We start from the raw sequence: 17,210 nt of genomic DNA on the forward strand, positions 1-17,210 counted from the left end.
TTAGGAAATGACAGAGCAGGACCTCAAATCCATGCTTTTGGAATCCTAATTAAAGTAATGAGATGAGATATGAGAATGTCTAGATGCCGGCACATTGTGAGCATTCAGCTAAGAGTAGCCATTTACTCCAGAGGGTGGGGACTGTGTCTTGTGCACCTTTTTCTCCATTTTGTAGAATGAAGCCTGTCATGATAAACTCTGGAAAATTAATAGCTGAATGAATTAATGAACACACAGGAGGGGCTCAAAAATGTTGGTTTCTCTGCCTCTTGCAGTGTTCTTTCCATCAAAACAGTTACACCTCCTAATCCCATGACATTCTCTAATTATTCTCCCCCAAACAATCTTGGTCAGATCTTTTTCCTCCTGAGTTGAACTGATGCCTGTAGGCAGAACCTGTAGAAACACAAGAGCTGTTTTCTCCTCATTATAGCATTACCCTAAATTCATCTTCCCTGAGATACCTCTTGGCACTCAGCCTCTTAGATGTTACTTTTATTCTTATGTCTTTGGATAAAGTCAGTTCAGCTCCTCAAACTCTATTCTCAGTTCTGACACCCAGAAAGTTTTGAAAATTAATCCCCCCGCCTCCACCCCGCCAATTTATTTGGCAGCAAGACCTGAACTGAAACCAGTCTTTTGTCTTAATTTATTCCAAATACTTACAGGTTTTTCTTATAGTCGCGTTAATTTGTTTGATTATTCAAGTGGCCCCACACCATACTGTGGGTATCATGTAGTGTGTGGTATAGGCATGGCATTACCCTTCAAAAGTAAAAGATAAAATAAAAAGTTTTTAAGAATTGAGGTTGAATTCCACAACTCATCTGGCCTCAAGAATTTGGGTAAGAGATTATGGACCAGTAGTTTAACGTGACTTGATAGCTTAAGTGATTTCCTGTTATGATTCAGGTAAAGTTGGGGAAGGAAGCAGCCTTTGGCAAAGCATTGTGAAAGTGGATAAACCTAAAAAGAAAATGGATCTTTTTTAAATCATTTGTTAATTGTGGAATTATTGAAGGGAGAAAGCTCCTTAACGATGCGTTTTATATGTACGGATCATGTTTTATATTTCTTATATCTTCCCCAAAGCTGTATAATGGTAGGTATTCAAGAAATAGTGATTGACCGATTTGAAAATATTTGCTCAATACTCTAGAATTTTACTTGACAATTACAAGAGCTGGATTATATTTTTAAAATGTCATGTTTATAATCCAAAGCTGTAGAATAAATGCAGGTTTATCTCAAAGCAAAATCATTCAACCATTTGGCCATTCACTCGACATTTGTTTCTTGAGTACCTACTGTGTGCTAGGCACATGTTAGTCAATAGGATTACAGTGGTAAATAAGATAGTCATGGTCCCTCCTCTCAAGGTGGTAGAGAAAGTGAAAGAGCAAAGATAATTACATACAGATCATGATAAGTGCCATGAAGGAAATAAACCGGGTGCTGAAAAGAGTATGATGGGAAGACCTAAGTAGTTAGCAAGGGTAACCAAGGCCTCTCAGAGGAGGCGACGTAGATTTGTGACATAGAATATCTTACTTCTCTCCGTTTCTAAATATTATAGGGATTTCGGTAGCCAGACAAAATTCAGGTGTGAAAATTTACCCTTTTGGGCACTAATTCTGTCTTCTCTGTCACATCACCATAATAACAATTTCAAGTTTTTAATGGTATGAGTAAGCTGAGCATTTGCATGTAGTTAGGTGTCTAAAACACATAATAAGCCAACATATAACTTAGAACTACAATTATTTGAACTCTTAATGTGAAAAGATATCAATAGTAGAATGGTGTCTTACATAGTCTATATTCATATCACAGAGTACCATATATTAGTAAATAATACTAATTCACTTATCTAGATTTTTTTTCTTTTTAGTTTTTGTAATGTTTGGAAATATATTTAATTGTTGCATGATGTCAGGCACATCCATTTTAAACTACTTCATTGGATTGAAGACATTATTTTCTGGGGCAGAAAATTCATTTAAGAAAACTTTTTGTTTTAATTTAAAAATGCAGGTTAGAGAAAATAGGAAAACTTAAAATTAGGATTTGGTTCCTCCAAAATATAGAGAGGTAGCTATCCAAAAAAGAAAAAAAATGGATTTTAACAACTGTTCAATTACAGCAGGTTATAATTCTAACAGGGTGTTTTTTTAATAGACTTGTGAGGAAACAAATCAATATTTGTTGCTCGAAGCCAGTGTCACAGTGCATCTCTGCATTGAGTGAGCTTGGTAGAGGGGAAAAAAGGACAACAGAAAAAGAAAACCCTCATAATTGAAAATTTTAATAGCTTATTGGAACACACTATAAGTCAAGTTTTTGCTGCAGTAGTGAGTCAGATAAAAAATGCCTATATTTGAAGTGCAAACAAGAGAAAATCAGAGATTTAAAAACGCACGTATTTTTCTTCCTAGGGTTGATGATAGTCCCTTTCTGAAAAATGTTAATTGAACAGATATATTTTCTATCTTGCTTATTTGAGTATGTGTTGTACTTTTACCAAAAAAAAAATATATATATCCTTTTCTTGTATTTTTTTAAAAAAGAAGTGATAGTTCATTTAGGATGCTTCTGAAAATTTGTCTTCCTTGAATACACACACAGGAATTAATCAAGCCTGAGCTGGGAGCTGTGAAGGTCAAGGAAGAAAAACAAAACTAAAACTAAAAAAAATACATTTGTTAAGGATTTTAACCGTTTTCTGTTATATGTATACAGTTTTTCTAGTAAAATCTGATTATAGATTGTTTAGGCTTCATTGGGTCTGCCTGCTGCTCATCAGGGCTTGAAATCAACATGGTACACTGTCTTGTTGGGCATCAGTGATGAATCACTAGGGAAACTGCAAGCTAACTGACTAGCCTTAATGCAAAATAATGAAAATGAGAAAAGGGAACAGTTTCATATAAACTTGTGACTTGATTAGTCACAAGCATCATTTAAAGTTTTTGGGCTGTACACCCCTTTTAAGTTGGAATATATTTTTGTATCAACCTAAATGAGCCTTTCTTCATGTGTACATGTCTTGAGATCTGAGAAATACATGCTTATTACTTCAGGTTTTAGGAAAATCCTTACTATTTGAATCATACTATTGACATTGTGTAGTTCTAAACTCATACTCCTTTTTCTAAAGCCGAGTAAAGAAAGTAATTTAACCTTTTCCTTGAACTTACTAGCCTTACCAGGACTAAAATATTGCTTTAGGGTATTGTGAGTCAGGTGTGGAGTCCACTGAGGTGGAACTACTTGCCTTAATAGTTGATGGCCCTTCCCCTTGCGGATTAACAAGAAAGCAGATGTTTAGATTTCATTCTAATGACTTGTAGTTCTAAAATGAATTTGACCATAGGGTCACTTGGTGACTCTAAGACTCAATTTTCACAACTTCATTACTGTCAGGACTTAATATTGTAATACATGACAACAAGTCTTAAGCATGAGATGTCAGAGCCCAAGTACCATTTTCTTATACTAAGTTGTCCACTGTCCATATAATGCTTTATAATAATTTTATTTCTGGCCAAGAGGTTGAATGATATTTTCTGCAGAAACCTTTAGGACTAGAAAACCACTCTCTGTCTTGAAATAAAGTAGGCCAATCCCTTATGAGAGATTTCCCCATGCTGATCCTAGGAGCATTTATATGGTACCCTCAGTTCTGGCTGATGTGAGCAGCTGATTTAGAAATCTAAAGCTAGATTTTTCAGACTGACTTGGTCTCCTATAGACATTAAAAAATAATTAACATTTTTTTGTATGTGCTTTCCTTTGCAGGAAATTGATATCTTGTCAAGATGGAGATTGATCATTTGTATTTGGGAGCCGCAGAAACCTCAAGGGTTTTATAAACTAATCACATAAACTCCTATTCCATTGCTCTCATCTCCCATCTCACCTTCAAACTTGTCTTACCTATGGCATTCAGGAGGCAAGTGAAAAACTTTGTAAAAAATTACTCAGATGCTGAAATAAAAGTCAGGGAAGCAACTTCTAATGACCCTTGGGGTCCCTCTAGCTCTCTGATGTTAGATATCAGTGACCTGACTTTCAACACGATTTCTCTCTCAGAGATTATGAATATGTTATGGCAGAGACTACACGACCATGGGAAGAACTGGCGCCATGTGTATAAATCCCTTACACTAATGGATTATCTCATCAAGAATGGATCAAAGAAAGTTATTCAGCATTGTAGAGAGGGGTTCTGTAACCTTCAAACACTAAAAGATTTTCAACACGTAGATGAAGCTGGAAAAGACCAAGGTAACGGTTAAATAAGTTTATACGGTGTGCCAATAAAGATTAGGAGTTTGGGAGGGGATCATTTTAAATCTGGGAAAAAGTTGTCTCAAACCTATTAGTACCTTTCCTCTGGGACAGTTATGGTTTCTCGTTTAATCCTTTGTGTTGATTCTTGAGTGCCTTAGAGAACAAAAATTTTTTTTTTTTCAAAAGAGTAAAACTAACACGCTTAGGTTCATGATAATACCTCACAGAAAATGAGCAGAGTGAATAAAACAAGAGTCATGGTAAATTTGGTGTAATGTCACTGTAATTCATAATTATAATTAGACTGGAATTTATCATAAATGTAAGGAAGTGTTTCCAAAGACTGTGGAATCTTTAAAGACTAGCTAGATGGAAGTAGTTTTATGAATATAAAAATTTAGGTCATAAAATAATTTCGTTGGGGTTGGAGGAGAAGGCGAAATAGGGAAGGGGTTAACAGAATACTAAACTGAGATGATTCATTCGTGCCTGATATTCTGTACAGTGGCGGAAGACTCAGCACTTCCTCCCCACCTAATATAAAATCATTTGTATTAAAACTGAATAGTCTTATGAATCATGAGAAGAGGATAAAATTCAGTGCAATTTCTGTGTTAAGTATACTTTTTTAAAAATAGACTTTTTTAGAGCAGCTTTAAATTTACAGAAAGATTATGCATGACGTAGAGTTCTCACATACCCTTCCCCACCCACGCATGGTTTCTCCTATTAACATCTTGCATTAATGTGGTATATTTGTTACAATTGACAAACCAACATTTATATGTTATTAATAAAGTTCTTAGTTTACATTAAGGTTCACTCTGTTCTAGTTCTGCGGGTTTCAAAAAATGCATGTCCTGTATCTACCATTTCAGTATCGTACAGAATAGTTTCACTGCCTTGAAAATGGTCCATGCTCCACCTATCCATCCTCCCCCCCCATCCCCCCACCAACCCCTGGCAACCACTGATCCTTTTACTTCTCCATAGTTTTGCCTTTTCTAGAATGTCATATAGTTGGAATCATACAGTATGTAGCTTCTTCAGACTGGTTTCTTTCACTTAGCAATATGCAATTAAGATTCTTCCATGTCTTTTTATAGCTTGAGGCCTCATTTCTTTGTTTTTCCTTCACTTTAAAAAAACACAGCTTTTTTGAGATAAAATTCATATACAGTACCATATAATTCACCCATTTAAAGTGTACAAGTCTGTGGTTTTGATACTAATTTTTAAAGTTTGCAATAAAATACATAACATAAAATTTCTCATTTTAAGTTGTACAGTTCAGTGACATTAATTACATTCACAATGTTATACAATCATCATCACTGTCTATTTCCAAAAATTTTCATCACCCCGAAAAGAAACAGTAAACATTAAGCATAATTCCTCTGCTAACCTCTAATCTACTTTCTGTCTTTATAAATAATTTGCCTATTCTGGGTACACTCATACGCGTGTACTCATACAATATTTGTCCTTCTTTGTCTGGCTTATTTCACTTATAATGTCTCAAGTTTCATCTATGTTGTGGGATGCAGCAGAATTTCATTCCTTTTGTAACAATAATATTCCATTGTATGTACATACTACATTTTGCTTATTCATTTGTTGATGGATTTTTAGGTTGTTTCCACCTTTTGGCTATTGTGAATACTGCAATTATCAGTTTGAGTCCCTGCTTTCAATTCTTTTGGGTATACTTAAGAGTGGAATTTTTGGATCACATGATAATTCAATGTTTAGCTTTTTGAGGAACCCCGAAACTGTTTTCTTTATCAGCTGCACCATTTTACATTCCCACCAGCAATGTAAGACAGTTGCTATTTCTCCATATCCTTGTCAACATTTGTTATTGTCGATCTTTTTGATATAGCCATCCTACTTACTAGATGTAAAGCAGTATCTCATTGTGGTTTTGGTTTACATTTTCCTAAATACTAATGTTGAGCATCTTTTCCTGTCCTTATTGGCCATTTATATATCTTCGGAGAAATGTCTGTTCAAATCTTTCGTCCAGTTTTAACTGTTTTTCTTTTTTTATCGTTGACTTTTAAGAGTTCTTCATATATTCTGGATACAAGACCCCTATTAGGTGATTTGCAAATATCTTCTCCCATTTTTTAGGTTGTCTTTTTATTTTCCTGATTAAATTTTGATGAAATCTAATTTATCTATATTTCCTTTGTTGCTTCTGCTTTAAGGGTCATATGTAAGAAATCATTGCCTAATCTAAGGTTACGAAGATTTATACCTATGTTTTATAGTTTTATCTCCTCCATTTAGATCTTGGATCCATTTTGAGTTAATTTTTGTATCTGGTCTGAGTTAGAGGTCCAACCTCATTCTTTTGTATGTGGATATCCAGTTGTCTCACCACTATTTGTTGAAAAGACTATTCTTTCCCCATTGAATTATATTGGCAACTTATAAAATAAAAATCAATCGACCATAAATGTATGGGTTTATTTCTGTATTCTCAATCTGTTCTATTCATCTACATGTTTATCCTTATGCTAGTGCCATACTATTTTAATTACTGTAGCTTTGCAGTAAGTTTTGAAACAAAGGAGTGTGAGTCCTCTAGCTTTGTGGTTTTTCAGTATTGTCTTGGCTATTCTGGGTCCCTTGCATTTCCATATCAAGTTTAGCATCAGCTTGTCAGGACCTGTAAATAAGGCAGCTAAAATTTTGATTGAAATTGCATTGATCTGTAGGTCAGTTTTGGGAATATTGCTATTTTAACAATATCAATTCTCCCAATCCATGAACACAAGGTGGCTTTAAAAAAATATTCGAGTCTTTCATTTCTTTCATAAATGTTTTATAGTTTTAAGTGTACAAGTCTTACATTTTTGTTAAATTAATTTTTAAGTATTTTATTCTCTTCGATGGAATTATTTTCTTACCTTCATTTTCAGATTATTTATTGCTAATGTATTGAAATACAACTAATAACTGATTTTTGTATATTCATCCTGTATCCTACTACTTTTATGAACTCTTTTATTAGCTATAATTGTTTGATTTTGGTAGATTCCTTAGGATTTCTACATATAAGATGATAGCATCTACAAATAGTTTTATTTCTTCCTTTCCAATCTGGATGCCTCTTATTTCTTTCTCTTGCTTAATTGCCGTGGCTAAAACCTCCTGTGCAGCGTTGAATAGAAGCAGTGAGAGCAGATATCTTGTCTTGTTCCTGATCTTGAGAAGAAAGCTTTCAGTCTTTCACCATTAAGTGTGATACTGGGTGTGGGTTTTTCATAGATGCTCTTTTCAAGTTGAAAAGTTCTCTTCTGTTCCTAGTTTGTTGAGTGTTTTTACCAGGAAAGCGCGTTGACTTTTGTCAAATGCTTTTTCTGTACCTGTTGAAATGAGTATGTGTTTCCCCCCTTAGTTAAATTATTATGGTATATTACATTTATTGCTTTTCATGTGTGAAAAGTGCATTCCTAGCATAAATTCCACTTGGTTATGGTGTGTAGCCTCTCTATTTTTTAAGTATTTATTTTAGGTCAGGTTTGAGGCTTAATAATGAAATTTGAGAAATTCTTCTTGGGTTTTGATCATACTGTGCTTTTTAATCCAGAAATTGTAAAGGCATCAACTTCCATGAAAATGAAATTTATTATTAAAAATTAAACTGCTAATTTAAATTTTGCATAACCATGAGTTAGGTTTAAAAAAGGCATAAATTTTAGATAATAGTGAATGGAATATAATCATCTTTGTACTTTATAGAGCATCTATTTTACCACCATGCTAAACACTATAATGGTTTACTTTTTATTTTTTAAATAACTTTTTAATTTTTAATTAGAGTTGACATATATATAAACATATTATATTAGTTTCAGATGTACAACATAGTGATTAGGCATTTATATAACTTACAAAGTGATCACCCTGATAAATATAGTACACATCTGACACCACACATAGTTATTACAACGTTATTGACCATATTCTCTATGCTGTACTTTACATACTCATGATTATTTTGTAACCACCAGTCTGTACCTTCCTCTTTTGCACCCATACCTCCAACCCTCCTCTCACCTGGCAACCATCACAATATTCTCTATATCTCTGAGTTTGTTTCTGTTTTGTTTGTTCATTTATTTTGTTGTGTAGATTTCACATAGAGGTGAAATAATATGGCATTTGTCTTTAACTTATTTCATTTAGCATAATACCGCCTGAGTCCACGCAAGTTGTTGCAGATAGTAAGATTTCAGTCTTTTTCACAGCTGAGTAATATTCCATTGTATATATGTACCACTTCTTTTTTATTAATTCATCTACTGATAGACACCCAGGTTGCCTCCGTATCTTGGCTATTGTAAATAATGCTGCCATGAACTCTCATCTTTCCAAATTAGTGTTTTGGATTTCTTTGGATAAATGCTCAGAAGTGGAGTTATAGGTCCTTCTTTGTCTCTTGTTATAGTCTTTGTTTTAAAGTCTATTTCGTCTGGTGTAAGTATTGCTATCCCAGCATTTTTTTCATTTCCATTTTAATGTTATCTTTTTTCATTCCTTTAATTTCAGTCTGTGTGTGTCTTTCAATCTGATGTGAGTCTCCTGTAGGCAGTATAGGGAAGAGTTTTGTTTTCTTTATCCATGTAGCCACCTTATGTCTTTAAATTAAAGCATTTAATCAATTTACTTTTAAAGTAATTGTTGATAAATAGGTAGTTATTACCTATAAACATGCAGTTGTAAATGTACAGACAAACCTGTCTATGCATTTATACCTTTTATATGTACAAAATATGGTATAGCATATGGATATATTTAAATCCACTATCATAAAGGTCTTTGTTATTTCCTAACGGTTGAGCTTAGGATCAAAGAAGTAAGCATGATTATATTATGTTGGACTTCATAAACACTCTTGATGATTTGTTAGCACCAAGAGAGCAAGAAAAATATAAGTTAGAACTGAATTGTCAACAGAAACCCAGTAGATTCATTTGTTGATTGTCGAAGATGTATTAGTCGATAACATTGGCACACATTATTCAATAATTTAATAAATATTAATGAAAAATGATTCCATTGGGTAAATATTACATATTCTTTATTTTTTACACATTTCCCTTTTTATGTTTGATCCTTAAGAAATGCAACATTATAATAGTAGCTCTTGGCATAATTTAATTTATACATTAATGTATATATTGGGGGTAGACGCATGCACAAACATTTGTTGCTGGGGGGTACAGTCAAAATAGTTCTGAAACCACTGGCTCCCAGGATGCAGTCAGGGCCCTTAGCATGTTTCCAATGTACCTTTTTACTCTTATTTCCTTAGTCTTTAATCTAGCACATTGCATTACTAAGTATTCCTAATATATTGTTTGCTTACATATTTCTGTCATTAAGATGTTTCTTCTTCCTGTAATATTCTTTTCTTGCTCTCTCCTTATTGAATATCTACTTAGTCTTGAAATACTAGCTCAGAGGCCTTTTCCTCTGTACCCCCAACTCTCTCATCTTTTCCTCACTAGGCAGAATTAATTGATATAATGCTTTATTCATAATATCAGTGTGGTATGTTTTACAGTATATTTTACCTATTTTATGTGTATCCTTATCTAGATTCTGAGGGTATAGTCCATGTTAATCATCTTTTACCATCAGGTCTTGGCACATAGTAGACAATCAGTAAATTTTTATGGAGTGAAAGTTATAAAAAAGAGACTTGAAAGAAATGTGATCATTGAAAAATTATTTGATAAGAACGATTTTGTTGGATTAGTGAAAAAAAAAGCAGAGTGAGTTTTTACTGAGAAATTAATGAAAGAGAAGTTATAGTGATCCAAGTCATCTATAACTGGGTCTTTCTTTCGGTACAGGTTATTAAGAAGAGATAAAGAACAAAGATGAAAGTAGAAGATATCATAGAAAAAGACTTTTTTTTCACTTTCTAGATTGGTCTTTATACTTGCTGTTTCCTTTGCCTGGAGTGTGCTTCTCCAGACGTCTGCATTACTTTCTCACATCCTTCGGATCTCTGCTGAGAAAGTCGTCTTATTAACAAGTGAGGCCTTCTAAATCTGCTCTACTTATAAAAAAGCAGCCCCGCCCACTCTTTGCACTGATGCCCTAGCCGCCTTCTCTCTTTTCTTTTTCTTTATAGAATTTATCTGAAAATGTGTATTTTATTTTATGATTTGTTTATTGTCTATCTCTTCCTACTAGCACATAAATTTCACGAGGGCAGAGATGTTTTGTCTGCTTTGTCTATGCTCTGGCCGCAACATTGCAATAGCGTCTATCACATAGTACGGCTCAACAATTAATAATAGTAATACTACAAGAGAACAAGTTGGGGAAATGACAGAAAAGGTGGGAAGCATAGGAAAACTTTTTTTCAAATAGTATGTTAACATTTTCAAGTGATAGTTTCAATATGTTTTTTCAACCTCCAGAAGTATTTCTAAATGTAAAGCATTGAGTCTAATTGCTAATCTGAAAAAGTTATAATACATGATTTCCCTTGCATTTCCAGACTTTTGGGACACTTCATATTTTATTTATTGTAGATTTTTAGAAAGACTGACAGTTGGACATATTGCTTTAAGTTTAGAGGTATTTTACCTGAAAGTGCCTAAAATCTATAGAAAAACATATGGAACATATTATTTTTAAATGTTAGTAACATTCTGTTTAAAAATAAGTTTATTCTATGTTTTCCAACTTTTTAGACCCCCTATGTTAGTAAATGAGTTATAGCATTTAATTATGTGACATGTACTATTCTAAACACTTTACATTTATTAACTTGTTTAATCTTCACAATAACCCTTTGAGATAGGTCGTGGCATTGACTCCATTTTACTCATGAGGAAACCAAGGTACAAAGAGATTGAATAAGAGTTTACACAGCTTATTAGCGGCAGAGCCAAGATTACAATCTAGCCATTTTGGCTCCAGAATCCATGTTCTTCACTGCTACAATATGTTGTTGAATGATTGAATGAATGAATGAATGAATGGTGTTATTCCCATCCTGATCGTGCTGTTCACTCTTCTACTCCATCCTGTCAACATGCGTCATGTCTTTAAACTTGACCAAGCATTTAACTAGTTATATCTAGCAGTATGGCATAGATAGAAAGGGTTTGAGAACTGAACTAGCTCGGTTCACTAATCTGGGACAGGAACTGAGAAGTTTATCTTTTTTTTGACATCTGTTTCAGAGTGATTTAGGTCAAGGATGGTACAAGAAGTGTATACTTTATATTCTTAATTTGTGGCTTCCATGTCTTAAAATATCCTTCACTCAAGTCTAACTAATTTCATGGTCATGGAGTAGATAGACATAGTTGCCATGGCTGGACTAGTTTCCTTTATCTTAGGTTTAGGCCCATGACAGGTTAGGCTCAGCCTCATCAGAAAGGCTGCATGTTCCTGCAGATGATGCAGTGTCTCCAACTTCTAGTCCTGTATCTCCTTGACGTTCTCAGGAAGAGTGTAATATTCTTTATGTCCACAATGTCTGTATACCTCTGTCTTATGTACATATCTGTATCCCTTGCAAAACTGTGGATTTCTTTGGGCAAGAACAGTGCCCCTAGTCCTTAGTACATTGCCTGGGAGTAGGATCACTCAATAGATAGTTGATGAATGGATGATTAATACCCTAATATTTTTATACTTTAGCAAATTTATACTAATTGATTTAGGGCTGTAAAAGATATAAATGTCAGAGTTGACTCAACAAAAATGTCCATCTTTTACTATAAATTAGTTTTAAAATAGATTTTAAATGCTAACACTGCTGTTTTGAGATATAATTTACATACTATAAAATGCATAGATATTCAGTATGCAGTTTGATGAATCTTGGTAAGTGTAACCATCACCCCTATCAAGATAAAGAACATTTCCATTATGCCAGAAAGTTCCTTCACTTCCCTTTCCAGTCAATCCTCCTTCCTTCCCAGAGGCAACTGTTATTCTGAATTCTTTCACCATATAAATTAGTTGTATTTGTTTTTGAAATCCATATAAAGGGAAACATTACATATTCTTTTGTTTCTGGCTCCTTTCTCTCAACATAATGTTTTCGAGATTCATCCATGTCGTTGCACACATCAGTAGTATCATTCCTGTTTATTGCCGAATCATATTCCATTATAAGAATATATCACAGTTTGTTTACCCATCTTCTCTTGACAGATGTTGGGGTTGTGTATAGTTTTAAGCTATTATGAATAAAACTTATGAATATTCTTGCACAAATCTTTTTGTGCCCATAGGCATTCAGTTCTCTTGGATATATACTTTGTAGTAGAATTTCTGGGTCACAGGGCAGTTGTATATTTAACTAAAGTTTTCCGAAGTGGTTTTTACCATTTTATACTCCCGCCATCTGTGTTTGAGAGTTGGTTGTTCCACATCCTTGTCAATATTTAAGGATTTTTATTCTTTTAAATTTGGCCATTCTGATGGGTGCATGATTCTGTTTCAGTTTGCATTTCCATGAAAAGTTGATGAGCAAATTTTCATGTGATTTTTGGCCATGCGGACATCTTTTGCTTATTCAAGTGTTTTGCCTATTAAAAAATTTGGGGAGAGGGGCTTTTTATCATTGATTTGTGGGAATTCTCTATACACTGTGGATATGAGGCCTTTGTCAGATAGATATATGTATTACAAATATTTTCTCCAAGTTTGTGGTTTGTTGTTTCACTTTCTTCATGTTGTCTTTTGATGACGTCTCGTTTGTTTTTTTTCTTTTATGGTTAATTCCTTTTGTGCCTTGTCTAAGAAACTTGCCTACCCCAAGGCTATGGGGGGTATTCTCCTATATTTTCTTCTAGACATTTTATAGTTTTAGCTAGGCCTGTGATTGATCTAGAATTAACTTTTGTGTATATTTTGAGGTAGAAGTAAATTTCATTCTTTTCTATATAGTACTAGCAATTTGAACATTATTAGATTTTAATAATAGAGCCTTTCCATGTATATATGGTATCTCGTTTGATCTTTACAACATCTTATGAGGAACAAAGGATATGTATTGTCTCTATTACAGAGATGAGGAACGGACGCTCACACAGGTTAAATTATTTCGGTAAGGTTGCACAGCTAATTAATGACTGAACATGATTAAAACTCATATATCCTAACACTGTTTAGTCCTATTCTATAATTATGCTACACAGCCTCTCCTAATAGAGTTTTTTAAAATGTCCCAACGAAGTTGCACTGAACTGCTAGAATGAACTTGATTAAAATTGTTTGAAAAATACCCAATTGAATGGTTCATACCATTGAATTATTTATTTACACAAATTGTGGTACTCTTTTTATAAAATCAATTCAAGGCCCAGAAATGTGTGCTTTATAGGTTTATGTGCTGTTTTATTCTCAATTAGGTAGGTCTCGAAACTGCAGTTAATTTTGTTTAAATGGGCCATTTCATGTATACATACACACATATAGTTAAATTAACAGTAGTTTTTTTTAAAGGTACATTTTAAAAAGACACATTTTCAGTGTCGCTAAAAAGTTTTGTTAAGCTATTTTACTCGAAGTAGCATGCATTGGTGACATTACTGCCATTTTAGCTTTCCACTATCATTATCAGTCATCTAATTTAGGAAATTAGATACTTCACGTTTATATCCACGGCTGATTTATGACTGGGCTGCCTCTCTGCGTGTCCTCCAAAACTCCCGGAAGGGCCTTGCCAGTCATGTCCCCATCACAGTCTGAATGTCTCGGAGTAAGGACTAAGCCTTTTAGTCATGGTTAAGAAGCCCCAGTGGCCTAGTGGATAAGGCATTGGCCTCCTAAGTCATGGTTAAGAGATACAAATTAAAATGTAAAATACTCTGGAAGACATAATACATTTATTTATATTTATACTAGTTTATAAATTATTAAAATCTATTTTTTCAAGGGAGAGGTTGTTTATTGAATTCAGGTTCTCATAGGAGAGAAAACACCAGGTATTTGGGGCCTGAAAGAGTTTAGAAAAAGAGAGAGCCTAGGCAGGTAGGAGGAAAAAGGGGTGAGTGGGATTTTTCTTTTCAAGGTGACTAATGAATAGAGCCAAGATACCTGGAAAGAGTAAATTAAAACAAATACATTAAAAATGTAAAAAATTACTTTAGATGTTGGTTAGCCATATTGTCTCTAAAAGCCAAATAACTAAAATTTGGGGATATGACTTCTTTTACAGAAGAAACCAGATTTGGGGCGGTATCAGGCAGACAGTTCCGAGGCAGTATGACGCAGTGGCTGAGCACTGTGGGAAAAAAAATCTAGCTTCAAAGCAATCAGACAATTTTTTTCTACAGCTGTCAGACAGCAATGATCAAAATTCTCTAACCATCTAACACACCTGATAGATGGCGGTGGATTAATTAATGCAATCTAGGCGTGCTCACTTACAGTGAGGTGGGTTCATTAACAGCACAAGGCTGCTGAATTCATTTATAGCTTACGTGAACAAAATGGCTAGTGGGCTGTTGTAGGCCCAATGAACGGACTGGGAGCTTTAAGAGTTTCTCTCTATCCTAAATATTCTTCTGTTTCTCCAAAGTGTTTCTAGGCATAGATTTATTTATTCTGTTTGGTCTTTGAAGGTCGTTTGGTGATGTGAGAATTCACATCTTTTCTGTAAAATCCCCAGCTCTTGTCTTTCTGAATATTGCTTTTTTGCAATTACCTTAATTTTCTTCTTTTGAAACTCCTTCTAAGTGAATATTGGGACCTTGCAATCTGCCCTTTATGACTTTAATTAATCTTGTTGACCTGTGCTCTATTTCGAAAGAATTTATTTTTTTCAATTTTTATTAATCTTCTTCTCTTCAAATACACCAGGTAAAGTCTGGTGTGTGTCGTGCCAGCTCAGTACCCAAGATCTTTGAATTTACCATATTTCCAAATCTCTTTACATAATGTGAACTTATATAGACTCTTCTCCGTATTTGGAAAGTTTTTCCTCAGCATATTCATTTGTTAATTTAACAGACATTTCTTAAGTATCTCCTAAGCAAAAAGTATAGTTCTGGCTTTTGTGGATGTTATACCCAAATGGAGGAAAAAACCATTTTTCGAATAAATAGGTAGTTACAACTGCGGAGGGACTGTTTAAGTGTAGATACCGAGAGAGCATGTGAAGCTGGGGCCTGACCAAGTCTGAGGCCCTGATGTATGGGGAGGGTGGGAGGAGGCTTGTCATCACTCAGGAGAAGGATTTCCTGAAGAAGTGAAACCCGAGCTGTTCCCTCTGCCAGGGGCTGTCCCCTGGTACATCTGCATAGCTGGCTTTTTCTTGCTCTTCAAGACTCAGCTGACGCGTGAACTTCCATGGTAAGACGTTTCTGGACCGCATCACAGATTAATGTTTAACACATCACTCCTCTTTATTTTCTTTAGAGCATTTATTTTTACCTGGAATTATCTTGTTTAGAAACATTTCTCTTTTTTTTCCTCACTTGTGCCCATATTGCTTAGAACATTTCCTGAAACTTACGTGTTGGAGAAATGATGAAATGTGAATAACCTTGGGTGTGGGTCTGTTGCACAGTTCTGTGATTGGTGTGTCTTTGTCCTTTGCCTTGAGTTTGGGAGGAGGACTCAGGTTGGCTTTCTACTTGTTCATTTTTCTATCCTGTTAATCCTCCCCTCACTCTACTGTCTTTCTAATGAGGGTTGCCAGTGGTAGTACCCCACTCTGACCATAGTGGTAGGCATGTGATTTTCAAACTGGGCCAATCAGAGTTATTCTCCTGGGTGTTTCAAATTTGAATAAAGGAAGAGGGAGACTTCTCAGGCGGTGGAGCATGAGGTGTGAACTTGGAGCTGCTGTGGCTATATCCACATCCAGATTGAAGAAGCCAACCTGCAACAGGAGAAAATGAAGGCCTTTCATTACACAGAGAGAAACAAGAGATGAGAGAGGAGAAAAGAGTCCTTCTTGAACTTTCCTATCTCTGCATCTGAGGCCAAATGCAACCCCTGGTTTTCCCATGGCCTTACAACCAAAAGATTTCTAATTAAAACAGTATATAGCTTTATTTTTATTTTAACCTTCACCTCAATTAACAAGCTTTTTATCTTGATGTGTTTTATATAATGTCTTTGGCTGTTGATCTATTGTATAGTTTTAATTTCTTGTTTCAGAGAATCCTCCCTCTCTCTGTCTCTGTCTCTCACTCCCTTTTCCTCTCCCCTTCTCTTCCTCTCCTCCTCTCCTCCTCTCCTCCTCTCCCCCTCTCCCCCTCTCCCCCCTCTTTTCTCTCTTTCAGACACAAAGCAGTTGCTGCCTATGTTTATTCCGTTTCTAGTACTATTCTGTTTTAGTACTATGTCCACCTTCCTTTGTTTAGAAATATATTGGTTAGAAGTGAAATATATATCATCTTATTATTACGATTGTTATTATTTAACTCATCCTTGAAGCAGGTTTATTGGGTTCTTAGATTTTTTCACTTTCAACTTCAATGCTTTAGAACAGCCAGATTTCTATTCTCCATCATCTCGAGGGTGATGGGGAGGTAGGCAGGGCAGTGGGCAGCCTTGAGTGGGAAATTCACTTCTGTATGATTTCTCCCCTGTTTTCTACAATTCCTGTGGCCTGACCTTCCTAATGCTGCAAACTTAGCTCAAGGAGGAGCCCTGATGCTTCAGGGAGTTTGCTGTCATGCAGCTGGCTTTCTGCTGTAGGTACTTGCTTGTCCTTTTGAACTAGTGCAGCTGTCCTCAAACCCCATTGATCTATGCAGACTCCAAGTAGACTCTTCCACATCGGTCCCGTCACTTCAGCTTCTAACCTTTTCTAATTAGCAGTGTTGCAAGAAGTTGTTTCAGATCAAGCAGCTTCCTCAGGCAGTTAAATTGTAAATTGGTGCTCATTATATTTCATCCATCTAGTTCAGTTT

At 34.9% G+C, this 17,210-nt stretch overlaps 1 protein-coding gene across 1 annotated transcript in view; it reads left to right on the plus strand.

The window, feature by feature from the left end:
- Positions 1-3,938: 3,938 nt before the first annotated feature.
- ENTHD1 (ENTH domain containing 1) overlaps positions 3,939-17,210 on the plus strand; it is an 88,487-nt gene continuing 75,215 nt past the window's right edge. The window contains exon 1 of the mRNA XM_006917399.1: positions 3,939-4,287. Coding sequence (XP_006917461.1) covers positions 3,939-4,287 — 349 coding nt within the window. The remainder of the gene's footprint in view (positions 4,288-17,210) is intronic.

Source organism: Pteropus alecto, unplaced genomic scaffold, assembly GCF_000325575.1.
Source record: "Pteropus alecto unplaced genomic scaffold, ASM32557v1 scaffold157, whole genome shotgun sequence".
NCBI lineage: Eukaryota > Metazoa > Chordata > Mammalia > Chiroptera > Pteropodidae > Pteropus > Pteropus alecto.